The 13,795-nt window shown below is 38.1% G+C and overlaps 1 protein-coding gene across 1 annotated transcript in view; it reads right to left on the bottom strand.

The window, feature by feature from the left end:
* Nucleotides 1-13,795, bottom strand: part of helz (helicase with zinc finger) — a 61,038-nt gene that overhangs the window by 44,471 nt on the left and 2,772 nt on the right. Inside the window, exons 3-12 of the mRNA XM_052549957.1 lie at nucleotides 10,648-10,684; nucleotides 9,749-9,873; nucleotides 8,447-8,503; nucleotides 8,173-8,221; nucleotides 7,960-8,035; nucleotides 7,537-7,735; nucleotides 6,471-6,578; nucleotides 6,019-6,319; nucleotides 4,682-4,949; nucleotides 3,519-3,858 (exon numbers count right to left, since the gene is read on the bottom strand). Coding sequence (XP_052405917.1) covers nucleotides 3,519-3,858; nucleotides 4,682-4,949; nucleotides 6,019-6,319; nucleotides 6,471-6,578; nucleotides 7,537-7,735; nucleotides 7,960-8,035; nucleotides 8,173-8,221; nucleotides 8,447-8,503; nucleotides 9,749-9,873; nucleotides 10,648-10,684 — 1,560 coding nt within the window. The remainder of the gene's footprint in view (nucleotides 1-3,518; nucleotides 3,859-4,681; nucleotides 4,950-6,018; nucleotides 6,320-6,470; nucleotides 6,579-7,536; nucleotides 7,736-7,959; nucleotides 8,036-8,172; nucleotides 8,222-8,446; nucleotides 8,504-9,748; nucleotides 9,874-10,647; nucleotides 10,685-13,795) is intronic.

Here is a 13,795-nt window from a genome sequence, read left to right on the forward strand (position 1 = left end):
TAAAGCAGCCTGCTTACTGAAAGTGTCTTGCCTATGATGTCTCTGGGGTTTCAGCCATCGCAATTCAATTTACAACAGTAAATGGTGTATGCTGCTTAAACTAATTCCATTACATTTAGCATGTCTCTCTTTATGACAAGATAACGGAGACTGCACACTAGGACTGGGTGATATATGAAAGAGAGAAGAAGATAAAAAAAACTCTCGATATTGTCAATTTTTTTTACGATATTCGATATATATCTCGATATGTTTGCTTTTGCATTTAAATAATTATACTGGGGGAAATAATTAAACTGTGATAAGTCTTTAGCTAAGAGCACAAGTCTGTCTAATGTCTAAGATCTGTGGCATGATACCATGTTCCAGTATTGCTGGTTAGTATACACTCCTATGGCATTCTGTCTGGTTTCTAGGGCGTTGCTAGGTTGGGTGTCCTGCTCATTTATAGCAGATGGTAAAAGTTGTTTGGCTGTTCTGTCTGGTTTCTAGGGCGTTGCTAGGTTGGGTGTCTTGGCTCATTTATAAGAGATGGTAAAAGTTGTTTGGCTGCCCAAGAAAAAAATACTTGGGACTTACTTGAGACTTGAAGGTTAAGACTTGAGACTTACTTGAGACTTGCACATGTGTGACTTGGTCCCATCTCTGGCGAGAACTTGCGAAAACTGGGGTTTGATGAAATAGAGAAAAAAAGGTGATTCCCCCAACACCCCCTTCTCACTAGGCTACTAACACTGTTATAGTTTCATTCAAAAGTTGATGCAACTTTACAGTTGTAAGATTGCACTTTTTTGTTACAGAAGAGTACCAAAAATTTACAGTTGTAATTATATTAGTAGCATGTAAAATAATTTACGTTGCAGTAAGAGATTGCAACTTAAATATTCTGTGATTTAGTATGCTCGCTTATCATAGGAAGTAATAAGAAATTACTCTTTACATTAAGGTAGTAGCCTAGTGAGGAAAAGGTGTTGGGGGAATCACCTTTTTTTCTCTTTTTCATCAAACCGCAGTTTTTGCAAGTTCACGCAATTTCATCGCATAAAATTGCAAAAATATCCCGCATATTCTATCGCATTTTTTAAGAAAAAAAATCTGGAGTTTTTGGCGTTTTTCTGGAGGGACTGGTTTGGGTATCCTGGCTCATTTATAGCAGATGGTAAAAGTTGTTTGGCCGTTCTGTCTGGTTTCTAGGGTGTTGCTAGGTTGGGTGTCTTGGCTCATTTATAAGAGATGGTAAAGGTTGTTTGGCCGTTCTGTCTGGTTTCTAGGGCGTTGCTAGTTTGGGTGTCCTGGCTCATTTATAAGAGATGGTAAAGGTTGTTTGGCCGTTCTGTCTGGTTTCTAGGGCGTTGCTAGGTTGGGTGTCTTGGCTCATTTATAAGAGATGGTAAAAGTTGTTTGGCCGTTCTGTCTGGTTTCTAGGGCGTTGCTAGGTTGGGTGTCTTGGCTCATTTATAAGAGATGGTAAAGGTTGTTTGGCCGTTCTGTCTGGTTTCTAGGGCGTTGCTAGTTTGGGTGTCTTGGCTCATTTATAAGAGATGGTAAAGGTTGTTTGGCCGTTCTGTCTGGTTTCTAGGGCGTTGCTAGTTTGGGTGTCCTGGCTCATTTATAAGAGATGGTAAAGGTTGTTTGGCCGTTCTGTCTGGTTTCTAGGGCGTTGCTAGGTTGGGTGTCTTGGCTCATTTATAAGAGATGGTAAAAGTTGTTTGGCCGTTCTGTCTGGTTTCTAGGGCGTTGCTAGTTTGGGTGTCCTGGCTCATTTATAAGAGATGGTAAAAGTTGTTTGGCCGTTCTGTCTGGTTTCTAGGGCGTTGCTAGGTTGGGTGTCTTGGCTCATTTATAAGAGATGGTAAAAGTTGTTTGGCTGTTCTGTCTGGTTTCTAGGGTGTTGCTAGGTTGGGTATCCTGGCTCATTTATAGCAGATGGTAAAAGTTGTTTGGCCGTTCTGTCTGGTTTCTAGGGTGTTGCTAGTTTGGGTGTCTTGGCTCATTTATAAGACATGGTAAAGGTTGTTTGGCCGTTCTGTCTGGTTTCTAGGGCGTTGCTAGTTTGGGTATCCTGGCTCATTTATAAGAGATGGTAAAAGTTGTTTGGCCGTTCTGTCTGGTTTCTAGGGCGTTGCTAGTTTGGGTGTCCTGGCTCATTTATAAGAGATGGTAAAAGTTGTTTGACCGTGCTGTCTGGTTTCTAGGGCGTTGCTAGGTTGGGTATCCTGGCTCATTTATAGCAGATGGTAAAAGTTGTTTGGCTGTTCTGTCTGGTTTCTAGGGTGTTGCTAGGTTGGGTATCCTGGCTCATTTATAGCAGATGGTAAAAGTTGTTTGGCCGTTCTGTCTGGTTTCTAGGGTGTTGCTAGGTTGGATGTCTTGGCTCATTTATAAGACATGGTAAAGGTTGTTTGGCCGTTCTGTCTGGTTTCTAGGGCGTTGCTAGTTTGGGTGTCCTGGCTCATTTATAAGAGATGGTAAAAGTTGTTTGGCCGTTCTGTCTGGTTTCTAGGGCGTTGCTAGTTTGGGTGTCCTGGCTCATTTATAAGAGATAGTAAAAGTTGTTTGGCCGTTCTTTCTGGTTTCTAGGGCGTTGCTAGTTTGGGTGTCCTGGATCATTTATAAGAGATGGTAAAAGTTGTTTGGCCGTTCTGTCTGGTTTCTAGGGTGTTGCTAGGTTGGGTGTCTTGGCTCATTTATAAGAGATGGTAAAAGTTGTTTGGCCGTTCTGTCTGGTTTCTAGGGTGTTGCTAGGTTGGGTATCCTGGCTCATTTATAGCAGATGGTAAAAGTTGTTTGGCCGTTCTGTCTGGTTTCTAGGGTGTTGCTAGGTTGGGTGTCCTGGCTCATTTATAAGAGATGGTAAAGGTTGTTTGGCCGTTCTGTCTGGTTTCTAGGGCGTTGCTAGTTTGGGTGTCCTGGCTCATTTATAAGAGATGGTAAAAGTTGTTTGGCCGTTCTGTCTGGTTTCTAGGGCGTTGCTAGTTTGGGTATCCTGGCTCATTTATAAGAGATGGTAAAGGTTGTTTGGCCGTTATGTCTGGTTTCTAGGGCGTTGCTAGGTTGGGTGTCCTGGCTCATTTATAAGAGATGGTAAAAGTTGTTTGGCCGTTCTGTCTGGTTTCTAGGGTGTTGCTAGGTTGGGTGTCTTGGCTCATTTATAAGAGATGGTAAAGGTTGTTTGGCCGTTCTGTCTGGTTTCTAGGGCGTTGCTAGTTTGGGTGTCCTGGCTCACTTATAAGAGATGGTAAAAGTTGTTTGGCCGTTCTGTCTGGTTTCTAGGGTGTTGCTAGGTTGGGTGTCTTGGCTCATTTATAAGAGATGGTAAAAGTTGTTTGGCCATTTTGTCTGGTTTCTAGGGTGTTGCTAGTTTGGGTCTCCTGGCTCATTTATAGGAGATGATATATATATTCTGGTATGTTCTTGCTGGTAGCTAGGGCATAAATAGGCTTGGGTGTAAACATGCTATTTTTTATAACAACATACTCTGCATATGGGAGGTCTTTTTGAATGGGATCATAACATACCTGCAGCTCCTGATCCGCCACCAGCCCCAGCTCCCCACAGCAGTCCCTACAGATCCGCAGAAAAATGTAGTCTTTTGTTTTTTCCTCAATCAGGGCCTCATACACGCGTTCCTTGGCTCCAGCTGGCTGGTTCTGACCCATCCGCTCCTTAAAGACAGGCAGCAGCAGCACAGAGTTGACCTTTGTCATGACCAGCCGCCCAGCCAGCGTATCTTCAGACAGTGTCTCCGTCAACTTGAAGCGTGCAAACAACTGTCCGTTCTGAGCATACTTTGCACCACCAGAAATGCCAGTCAACATAAAGCTTGTCACCAGCTGCAGGTTAACCTTGATGTTGAACCTGAGAAAAAAAAAGCAGCAACTTTAGGAAAACATGATAAAGCAATGTTGGCTCCACCAGTTACTGTGTACTGACTGACTATTAACCTTAGTTTGCATGTCAAGAATTTTAACTATAAGAATAAAATATCAATAATTAATCACAAAAAAAAAAAAAAAGAAAATTAATTTTACTGCCATCTACATAATTACCACAAGCAATGCTCACTTGCTTTTTCAAAAAGACCACCAGTGACCTCCAGTGGTAACAAATAGAAGTTATTATTTAAGATCACTGAAGAATATTTCATAATAATGGCTTGACTATGGACCAATATTAAACTGTATGCATATTTACTTAAGTCAGTGAAACTAAAAGCTTCAGTATACAATTTCCGGGTGAGGGTGCACAACCTTTTTCACATCTTCAGGAAACTAAATTGCATTATCACATGACCAGGCTGCAAATATAAACACATCTAAGGAAGAACTACGTGATGTGACAATGTTTATGAGGTCTATTGAACTAGATCCTTCAAATGTGTAAGCAATATGTAAACAGGTTATCCTTCATCAGCAATACTGAACATTCACCAATGATTTCTAAGTTATGTAAAACCATTAGTACTTTTGGATGCTTTTGTATTGATGTAAAACCTTCCACAAAGACCTCTATTATTAGTTAACATGGTCGCATGCTAGTCTATTACTGTGCTTTTATCAACTATATAGCTTTCATAACTATCAATAATTACCAACCCCTTCACATTGTAAACGAACTATGACTTTTCACAAATCGGTCAGAGATAGACCAGACTTGACGGTGATCCTCTGAGACTACTCACTTGCTGACTTCTTTGTACTGAGCGATCTCCTCGATGTAGAGCAGGTCATGCAGGCGGGGCTGGTAATTGTCTCTGGTGAGGGTTTTGTCCAGCACAGACTGGGTGAAGAGCTGGTCGGCAGATAGAGGGATCTGATAGCGGGTCAGTAGACTGCGCTCTAGATCCATGTTTTCATTAGGGACAAACTCCACGATGGTTTTACATGACGAGTCCCAGCGCTTAGCTGTCATCAGGAGCTGCTGTCGCGCTTGCATCAAGTGCTCCAGATCTGTGGGATTATGGGTAGTGGATAATGATGAAATGCTACTCTAGGGTCACATTCGATAATATACTGATATGTATGGAGTTAGGACCTCTAGACATGGATTTCATAAAAAGTAATAATGAGCAGAAAGCACACTAAGAAAATAACTTGCTTTACGTTCCTCACATAAAGTTATCCCATGGCTTCAGAAGACTTCAAATAAAGTGCTTGGGTGTTTCATCATAATTTATATAGAAAGAAATAGTATGTCATCAAGGTGAAGATTTTCAACTTGCCATTGTTTTGCATTGCTGGCTTGATTCTGTTAAAAGTCTCTTAAAAAGCATTAATGGAATAAAAAAAAATTCTCTCACAGAGTTAAATCAGCATAATCTAATAAAACATGCATCATGCATTAAAAAGTTACAGTTAAAACAGTAATATTTTGAAATAATACATAACTGCATTTTGAAACGTAATTTATTCCTGTGGTTCAAATCTGAATTTTCAGCGTGATCCTTCAGAAATCATTCAGATGTGCCGATTTGCTGCTCAATAAACATCATTATCAATGCTGGAAACAGGTGTGCTGCTAGTGCTTATTATAATTAATATTTTTGAGGAAACTGATGCATTTTTTTAGATTCTTGAATTAAAAGAAAGTTCAAAGCAACAGCATTAATTTGATTAATGTTTCTTTAACAGTCTGAAAGTCTCACTTTAATTAATTTAATGTTTCCTTGCTTAATAAAGGTGATACAAAATCAGCAATATTCATTTTGCCATATACATACTACAATATACAGCGTGTACATATACACACACACTGTACATTTATAGGTTCTTTGCAGCAAAAGCAAATTTTCAGCAAGAAGCACTTGACTTAGTGCTTTTTTGGTGCTTTAAAATAGCTACTGACTTTCATTGGATGGAATAAAAAAGAAAAGAAATGAGTCACAGTATGAACTCAATAAAATGTTCTTTTGTTTTCCACAGAAGAATCAAAGTCCTGCATTTTGAAACCACATGAGGTCTGAGCGAAATAACTTTCATTTCTTTAACAAGTAACTTAAGCATTTTCCTATTGGCCTACCTTCAATGGAAGCGGCGTCCACCATCACTCGCTGCATGAGCACGGGCTCAGAGCCAAAATCAAACACCACGGTCTGCCGGAAGGTTCCGAAGATCTCGGTGCAGAAGGAGACCACCACAATGTAAACGCAGTGGTCCATGCCGTTCTGTACCGGGCCGGCGGCGCTCCACTCCTGACAGCCGCCCTCACACACCTCCTGGGGCACCTGGGTAGATGCGTCCCCAGCCGAGACCGCCGTGATGGAGAAATGTGGCCGGTTGGCATCGTAAAGCAAAGCTATGCGGTGTAGTGTACGGACCGGCTGTTTGTGACAAAACAAATCCCAGTTTGAGATTCATTCCTGGAGACTGATTCAAAGTTTGCATTGACTTTGAACACATGATCTGATTTAAACACTATGTTTTCTTTAAACAAATGACTCTCTGCCACTCTGTAGCTTAGACTGCCCAAACCTTGCAGAAGATTGTGAACGTCCAGGAGTGAGACGATTTCTTGGTGTTGACGGTAATCGAGAGATCTGAGCTGTGCTCCACTGTAACTCCATCCAAACAGTCATTCATCTGCATGACACGAAACCATTAAATCAATAGACAAGCAGAAACATCTGTAACAGCTCACAGATAACCGCTTCTGACTGTCTTCACTATACAGGGCCACAGCATGTAAAAATATATGCTTTGTGAATGGTTGGCAAGAAGTATACTGTAAATTACATACGGTCCCGCTATCAGCCTGTAGTATAACTAGTTCTTCAGCAATAGTAGACTTCAGAGTAGAAATGCTCCAAAATAAACCAAAGTTTTTATTTAGCCCAAAACTAAAAACAAAGTTGATTTATTAGTCAAATTTACTTAAAAATAAATGTACACTTGTATATAAAAATTTTAATTACAAGCGAGGCCGTTTTATTTAAACATTTTGACTATTACTTGCGTTTCTACTTCCAATACATTGTTGAAAAATAAAAATTTCAACAGTGCCTATAATAAAAAATTTATTACAGAACAATGAATAAGTAACAGAGTGCATGTATTTCGCCCAATTATACTCACATAATTTTTTTTCAGCTAACTAACAAGTTTGACGTCTTTCTGCAGTTGAAATACTGATTGAGCGACAATTAAAAAATTTTCCTTGATGTTTATTCATGTTTATTTTGTTCTATAATTATTATTAAAGAGAAACAGATGACAGGTTGAACTGGCGGATACAGTGATCGGTCACGCCACAAAGAATTTCAAAAGCACATATTTTGGTTGAAGTTTGTGATCAAATTTACGGTGTTTTATAAGAAAAGTAACAAAACACTAAGCTTATTAAGATTAACGAATGGTAGGTCACCACAAATAAGAGGTTCATGCATCAACTGAAAATAACAGAATAAAAGATCTTGGTTCATCAATATGAAGAGAGTTAAAAAAAAATATTTCAGTGCATCACTACTTAATTTTCCCTTAAGTAAACTGGTTGCAACTTGGATAGAAACAAAACATCTCTCAAGTGTCAAGAGGACTGTACCACTCTCTCTGGGGTGAGGGAGTTGATCCATTTCTCGATGAGCGCCTCCATGTAGTTCTCGGTGAAGTGCTTGCCCTCCTGCTGCTGTTTGAGGCGGATGAGTCGGGAGGCGTAGCGCCGTTGCCATTCTGTCAGCTCCTCCTGAGAGTGAGCCGAGGTGCACTGAGCTCCGTACCGACACAGACCCTGCTCTAAAAACCTGACCGCAAATCAACAAAACAGCACATTACAGTCATAATGCACAGGTAAACTGCAGAAAATCTACTAAGGAAATCTATTTTAACCAAGCAACATACGTTTCTAGATTAATATGCTAGTAAATATCTAGAAACAGAACAATGACTTACAAATCAATAAAAGTAAGAATATTTTTGACATCAGCACCACTACAATAATTGATATTTGCTGTCAGGACTACTGTACCTTTTACACAACGTATACTCCTCACTACTAGTGACGCCTCGAGGAGGAGCACGAAACTGCCAGCCTTCCTGAACATCTGTCCGAAGAGCATCGCAAAATAAGAAAAGAAAGATAGATAGCATGTCAGTGCAAACACCCAAGCTCATATAAGAGCTAGAATATCAGAGGCGAAAATGGATCCTGGATGTATTGTGAAACTGAAGCGGGACTCACCCTCCTCGTTCTCTTCACCCAACTCTGACGGCATTTTACTTCTCACAGCCTGCAATTGAGACCAACCTCGTGACTCATACTCAAAAACACACACTATTCTCTAACATGTCTTTCAGTCATTCACAAAAACTGTGGTGAGAGGTACTAGTTCTTGAAAGTCATTTGAAGGCAAGGGTTAACGTTTTCACAGAGAAATTAAAACAGAAGTGACGCTGACTGGGTGTAAAGACTTTAAGCATGGGAAATATAAGATGACAATAATAGTTAAACTGACCTCTATTTCTGAAAGAAGCCTCTTCAGTCTTGTCATGTCTTTAGTCATGATTCCATTCTGTGACAACCAAAATGCTTCAGTGAATTTGAGCAAATTCAAGGTAAAAAGTGTAAATTTTACAGCATAACTGTAAAATGTAGGGCAAAATTGTAAGCTTGTAAACCTCCTAAATTTTAAAGCACAACTGTAAAGTTTAGAGCAAAAATTAAGTTTAATGAGCAACTGTAAATTTTAAACTAAGATTTTCAGTTTTGCTCTAAATTCTTCAAAGCAACTAAAGTTGAAAGCACAATTGTAAAGTTTAAAACCATAGTTTACAGCACAACTGTAAAAGTTAAAAGCAAACTGTAAAGCTTACAGAGAACTTAGACTAAAACTATACAATTGAGGACAAAATCGTAGCTTAAAGTGAAAATCTAATGTTTACGGCAATCTGTAAAACTTTCAGAACACCTAAGGTTCAGAGAAAACTGAAGTTAACAGTGCACTGTAAACATAAGTTTTGTTCTCAACTGTACAGTTTTGTGCAAGTTTTGTTTACCTCTTTACTATTTTGTTTTAACTTAAACTACAATTTAGTTCAAAATTATAAAATTTTGCTTTTAAATTAAGATGCTTTGTAAAGCTTTACAGTTTCACTCTAAATTGTAAAGTTGTGGCATAAACATTTGTAAAATTTAGCCCAAAATCATAAAGCTTTCAAAGCACCTTACATTTAGAGGAAAAAGTGGCAAGTTTTAAAGCAAAACTGAAGTTTATAGTCCAACTGTTGGTTGACCAGCTTGATCAACTGTAAAACTGTAAATCCTAAAAGTTTGTAAGGTTTGGGGGAAAATGCAAGTTTACAGAGCAAATGTAAAGCTTATTGCACAACTTCACAAATGTAAAATTGATGATAAAATTGTAAAGATTTCAAAGCACCATAAATTGAGAGGAAATGTTTTTTAAATACTTAAAAAGGATTTAAAGCAAAATTGAAATTTATAGTCCAGTTGTAAATATTGCTCAATTGTAAACCTGTAAGTCTTATAAGTTTGTAAGGTTTGAAAAATACAAAAATAAAGTGCAACTTTAAAGTTTACAGAGAAAGTTGAGAGCAAAACTGTGAGTCTTACAGTGTAAAGTTTACAGCCTATTTAAAAATTCCTTTCATTAAAATTACATTTCTATAGTTCAAAAAAAAAAAAAAACATCTAAAAGCTTTTAAAAGTATGATAAAATCCAAGATGTATATGATGATGTCAATTTGAAACACAATACATGAAGCTACTTCATTTGGAAAGGAATTGTGAGTTGGTTTACCAGTGGTTCTCCATATAGAGCTTTAGAGAGAACGCTGCACACTTCCTGTAAGCTTCCATCCAGCAGCATACTTTGAAGACCTGCCCTGAAACTGCCCTCTTCCTTCCCTAACTCCTCAGCAAACACTGTGAACAAACACACCAACACACCTCAGTGATCAACACAAAAACCAGACATCCCATAATCCTGAGAGCTGTCTGATGAGAGCCATGGTTCTACTGTAGAGCCTTTTATCAATTTCACAGGTATCGCAATTTTGATATGACATACTATTTTACGTTTCATCTTGTTTTCATATTTTTAAATAGATGATCACACTTCTATATATATTTTTTTTTAAAAAAGTTTTTTGAGAGAGAAGCTAATTCTAACAGATTAAAGATTACATGAACTATATATATATATATATATATATATATATATATATATATATATATATATATATATATATATATATATAAAAAATATAAATATATAAAAGTTACAGTTCAAAATTGTGTTGCCATTTACTCACTCGCCAAACCTGTAGAATTAATTTCTTATGTTGTTTTCAATGCTGGTATCCATTGACTTCCATATTATTATTTTTTTTAATATTATGGAAGTAAATGGCTGCTGTCAATGTTTGGTTACCAACATTCTTCAAAATATCTTCTTTTGCGCTCAACAGAACAAAGAAACTCATACAGGTTTGGAACAAGTGGAGGGTGACCAAATAATGACAGAATATTTCGCTTTGGGTGAACTATCCCTTTAAAAAACATGTACACAGATTCAACCTAAAATAACTTAACAGTATATATTTTTTAAATAAAAAAAATACTAAAAGAGGCCAAATAATATGGTCAATGGTAAATCCTGCTGATAATGATAGTTTTTTGTTGTTGTTGTTATCTTACCATGCTTGCAGTCTTCATCAGCCTGATCGTAGTCCTTCTGTTGAATCAAAAAAGCACAAGTCATGTGTTACTTATCCATAGAGCTGTAGTCAAGTCCGGCTTTGTCGAGTCCAAGTCAAGTCCAAGTCCAGGACTAGTCGAGACCGAGTCAAGACCGAGTCCAAAGAGGTTCGAGTCCAAGTCAAGTCCAAAAGTTTCGAGTCCAAGTCCAAGACCGAGTCCAAATGAAAGAAAAAAGGGTCCTCTTCAAGACCACATACTAAACTACTGATAATGTTTGTGATGCGAGAGAAAGCATATCTCCTATTCTAAGAAAATCATTTTAGATTATTATTTGTAATGATCAAAAAGCATGTGCAAAGTAACAACTCTGTAGGACAGGGGTCTCCAAACTACATCCTGGATGGCCAGTGTCCTGAAAAGTTTAGCTCCAACTGGCCTTAAAACACCTGGAAGATTAGTGTGTCTAGTAAGAGCTTGATTAGGTTCAAGTGTGTATAATTAGGGTTAAAGCTAACAGGGGCGTTAAACAAGATCCTGGGCCCTATGCATAGGCAGTCCTGATGGGCCCCCATGGCCCCCACCCATGAAAATATCCTGGTAAAAATTATATATTTCAGATTCATACTTTTCAAGGGCCCTCTCTTCCTTTGGGGCCTTGCTAATGAGTACTGGTTTTACTCCCAGTCCGACCCTGGGAGCTAAACTTGGATAAACAAACAAAGTTTGGAACTGTAAGGTCAAATAATTTTTATGTACTTTATTTTTTGTTGACATTATATCTGTGGTCAAAAATGTATATGACTATGCCTAATTGGCACAGTGCACAGACACACGCAAAGCTCTGGATATGACAAATGCGCGCAGCAAGGCTAGAATGGATACGTTTGGCTCTACTGGCCATGCGCACATAAATACAGCTAGTGCTTGCATAGACTAGTCGAGCTCTGTCGGAAACAATCGACTACTCCAGCATGCATTAACCATAATGCATACAAAGTGTTTGCAAGTACGACGTGAATTTTAGAATTACAATATTGCGTGGAGCTGTTACTATATGACCTTATCTATGTTGCATGTAAAAATAAAACATGTAATGTAATAATTAGGGTTGTGCCTGAAGCCGAATACCTTATTCGGAATGGCAAGGATAATTGCTTAAAAAACGAATAACGCTCAAGGAATAATTCTGCCTGAATACTCGGCTAAAGCTGACAGAGTCTGGTGTTTGCTAGATAACAGGTGAGCCAGGGGATCAGCGCCAGAAGTGAATCAATGTAAACTTTATGAGTGAAAAGAGTGCAAATCAAACACCGCATTGTTGTCGCCTCTCTGTTTATCTCTCAGAAATCAGAGCGTTGCAAGAGTAATTTTACCTATAATAATACATCATAGCTACACGTTATATTATTTGTATATATTTAAAAGGCAAATATTGAAAGCTTAGGCTACCATGATACGAATGAATGGAATAAGCACAGCGCTCACCAATCAAACAGCCGCGATGCGCGTCTCAGTCTCTCAAAAACCAAATCAGTTCTCTCTCAAGAGTAGGCTAATAATCAGCTTCGATACGGATACATTGTCTACTTGTCCTACATGTTTGCATATTTACCTTTTGCTGGTTTGCGCGGAACACACACATCTGTTTAGTGAAGTTCATTAACATTAAGACTCGCTCAAAGTTTTCTGCGTAATGAAAATGTGCGCATTGAATGGATTCAGTCGTGTTCAAATGATCACTAAACGTTTTTCATGACATCTCTCTGCTTGCATGATAAATATTATTTTAGAAATTAATAATTATTTCAGTTTAACACGACATACTTGTTCAGTGATAACTACGAAAAAATATATAAAAAGTCATAATAGTCTTATCAAGTAACTGTACGATGTTGTATCCGAATGCAGATAGGAAACATTTTGTGATTGTTACAGATACAAATACTGGCTGTTACATGAAAATGTAAATATGTAATGTCATATATATTTTAAAGTTTTTAAAATTTACATATGTAATTGTTGCATAAGGCTATGCATTAATACGCGTTTATTGATAAAAAAAAAAAGGCTATCTAGGTGTAGACGTAAATCAAACACAATCTAACAAGTAGAAAATTAAATTAGAAACATCTAAACTTTTCAGGTCGCAGTAAGTGCACCACTGGTTATGCACATCCTTTCTCGGAACAATACTGAAAGCTAAGGCAAGATGGAGAAACAGATGATCATAGTTGTACAAGGATAGCCATTTTTTAAATGAATCTATTAGCAGAGCTACTGCAAGTGATTTTAAGTGCTGGAATTCCATTTATTCTTTGCTGAAACTTCTGCGTCATCATGGAGAGCGGGTCATGGTTGCCCAGCAACAGCAGACGCCACTGGAGCGTAAGCTCAGGCTACAGAGTGCTTTGGAAATAAGGAGAGCGGCGCGCCTAGCGTTTTCCACACGTTTTCAGTCGCGACATCGTGCAAATGTGGTTTTGTTTTGAGGGAGAAATTTTTTATTTTATTTTTTTGCTGGACTCGGTCGAGACCAACTAGAAGACTTGGCGAGTCCAATGGCCAAGTCCGAGACAAGTCCGAGTGCAAATTCAACGAGTCCGAGACAAGTCAGAGAAGACAGAAAAATGTCTCGAGTCCAGACTCGAGTCCAAGACCGGACTCGAGTACTACAGCCCTACTTATCCACTCTCCAATCAAAAATGTATCCTATAAATGGGTGCATAAATAACTAAGAAATTATAGTGAAAATTATAGGGTCCACATTAATTCATAGTTAAGCATTTTAAAGCAAAAATGTAGTCAGTTCTTAATTTTTGATATTGACTTTTTTCTAACACTTTTCTTGAAGTACTCGAACCTTTCACCAGAAACAATACATTCAGCAGATGCTAGTTTTATAGTTATTTGACTCTTGAACCTGGTCATTTACAGACTAACAACTGAGTCTGCAGTCAAGCTCATCTTCAAAGGCAGTTATATTTCTTAAATAAGAACACAGCAGTTGTTGTTGTTGTTTTTTGTGCAAAAATAAATGCATACACATCCCCATACAAATGGGAATAATGTTTTATTTTGGGTTAAGCAACAGTGACAAAACAGTATTTAAAAGTCTGAAGTGTAAGTCTGATCTTCAGTGCTGCTT

The sequence above is a fragment of the Carassius gibelio genome, chromosome B3, assembly GCF_023724105.1.
Source record: "Carassius gibelio isolate Cgi1373 ecotype wild population from Czech Republic chromosome B3, carGib1.2-hapl.c, whole genome shotgun sequence".
Taxonomy (NCBI): domain Eukaryota; kingdom Metazoa; phylum Chordata; class Actinopteri; order Cypriniformes; family Cyprinidae; genus Carassius; species Carassius gibelio.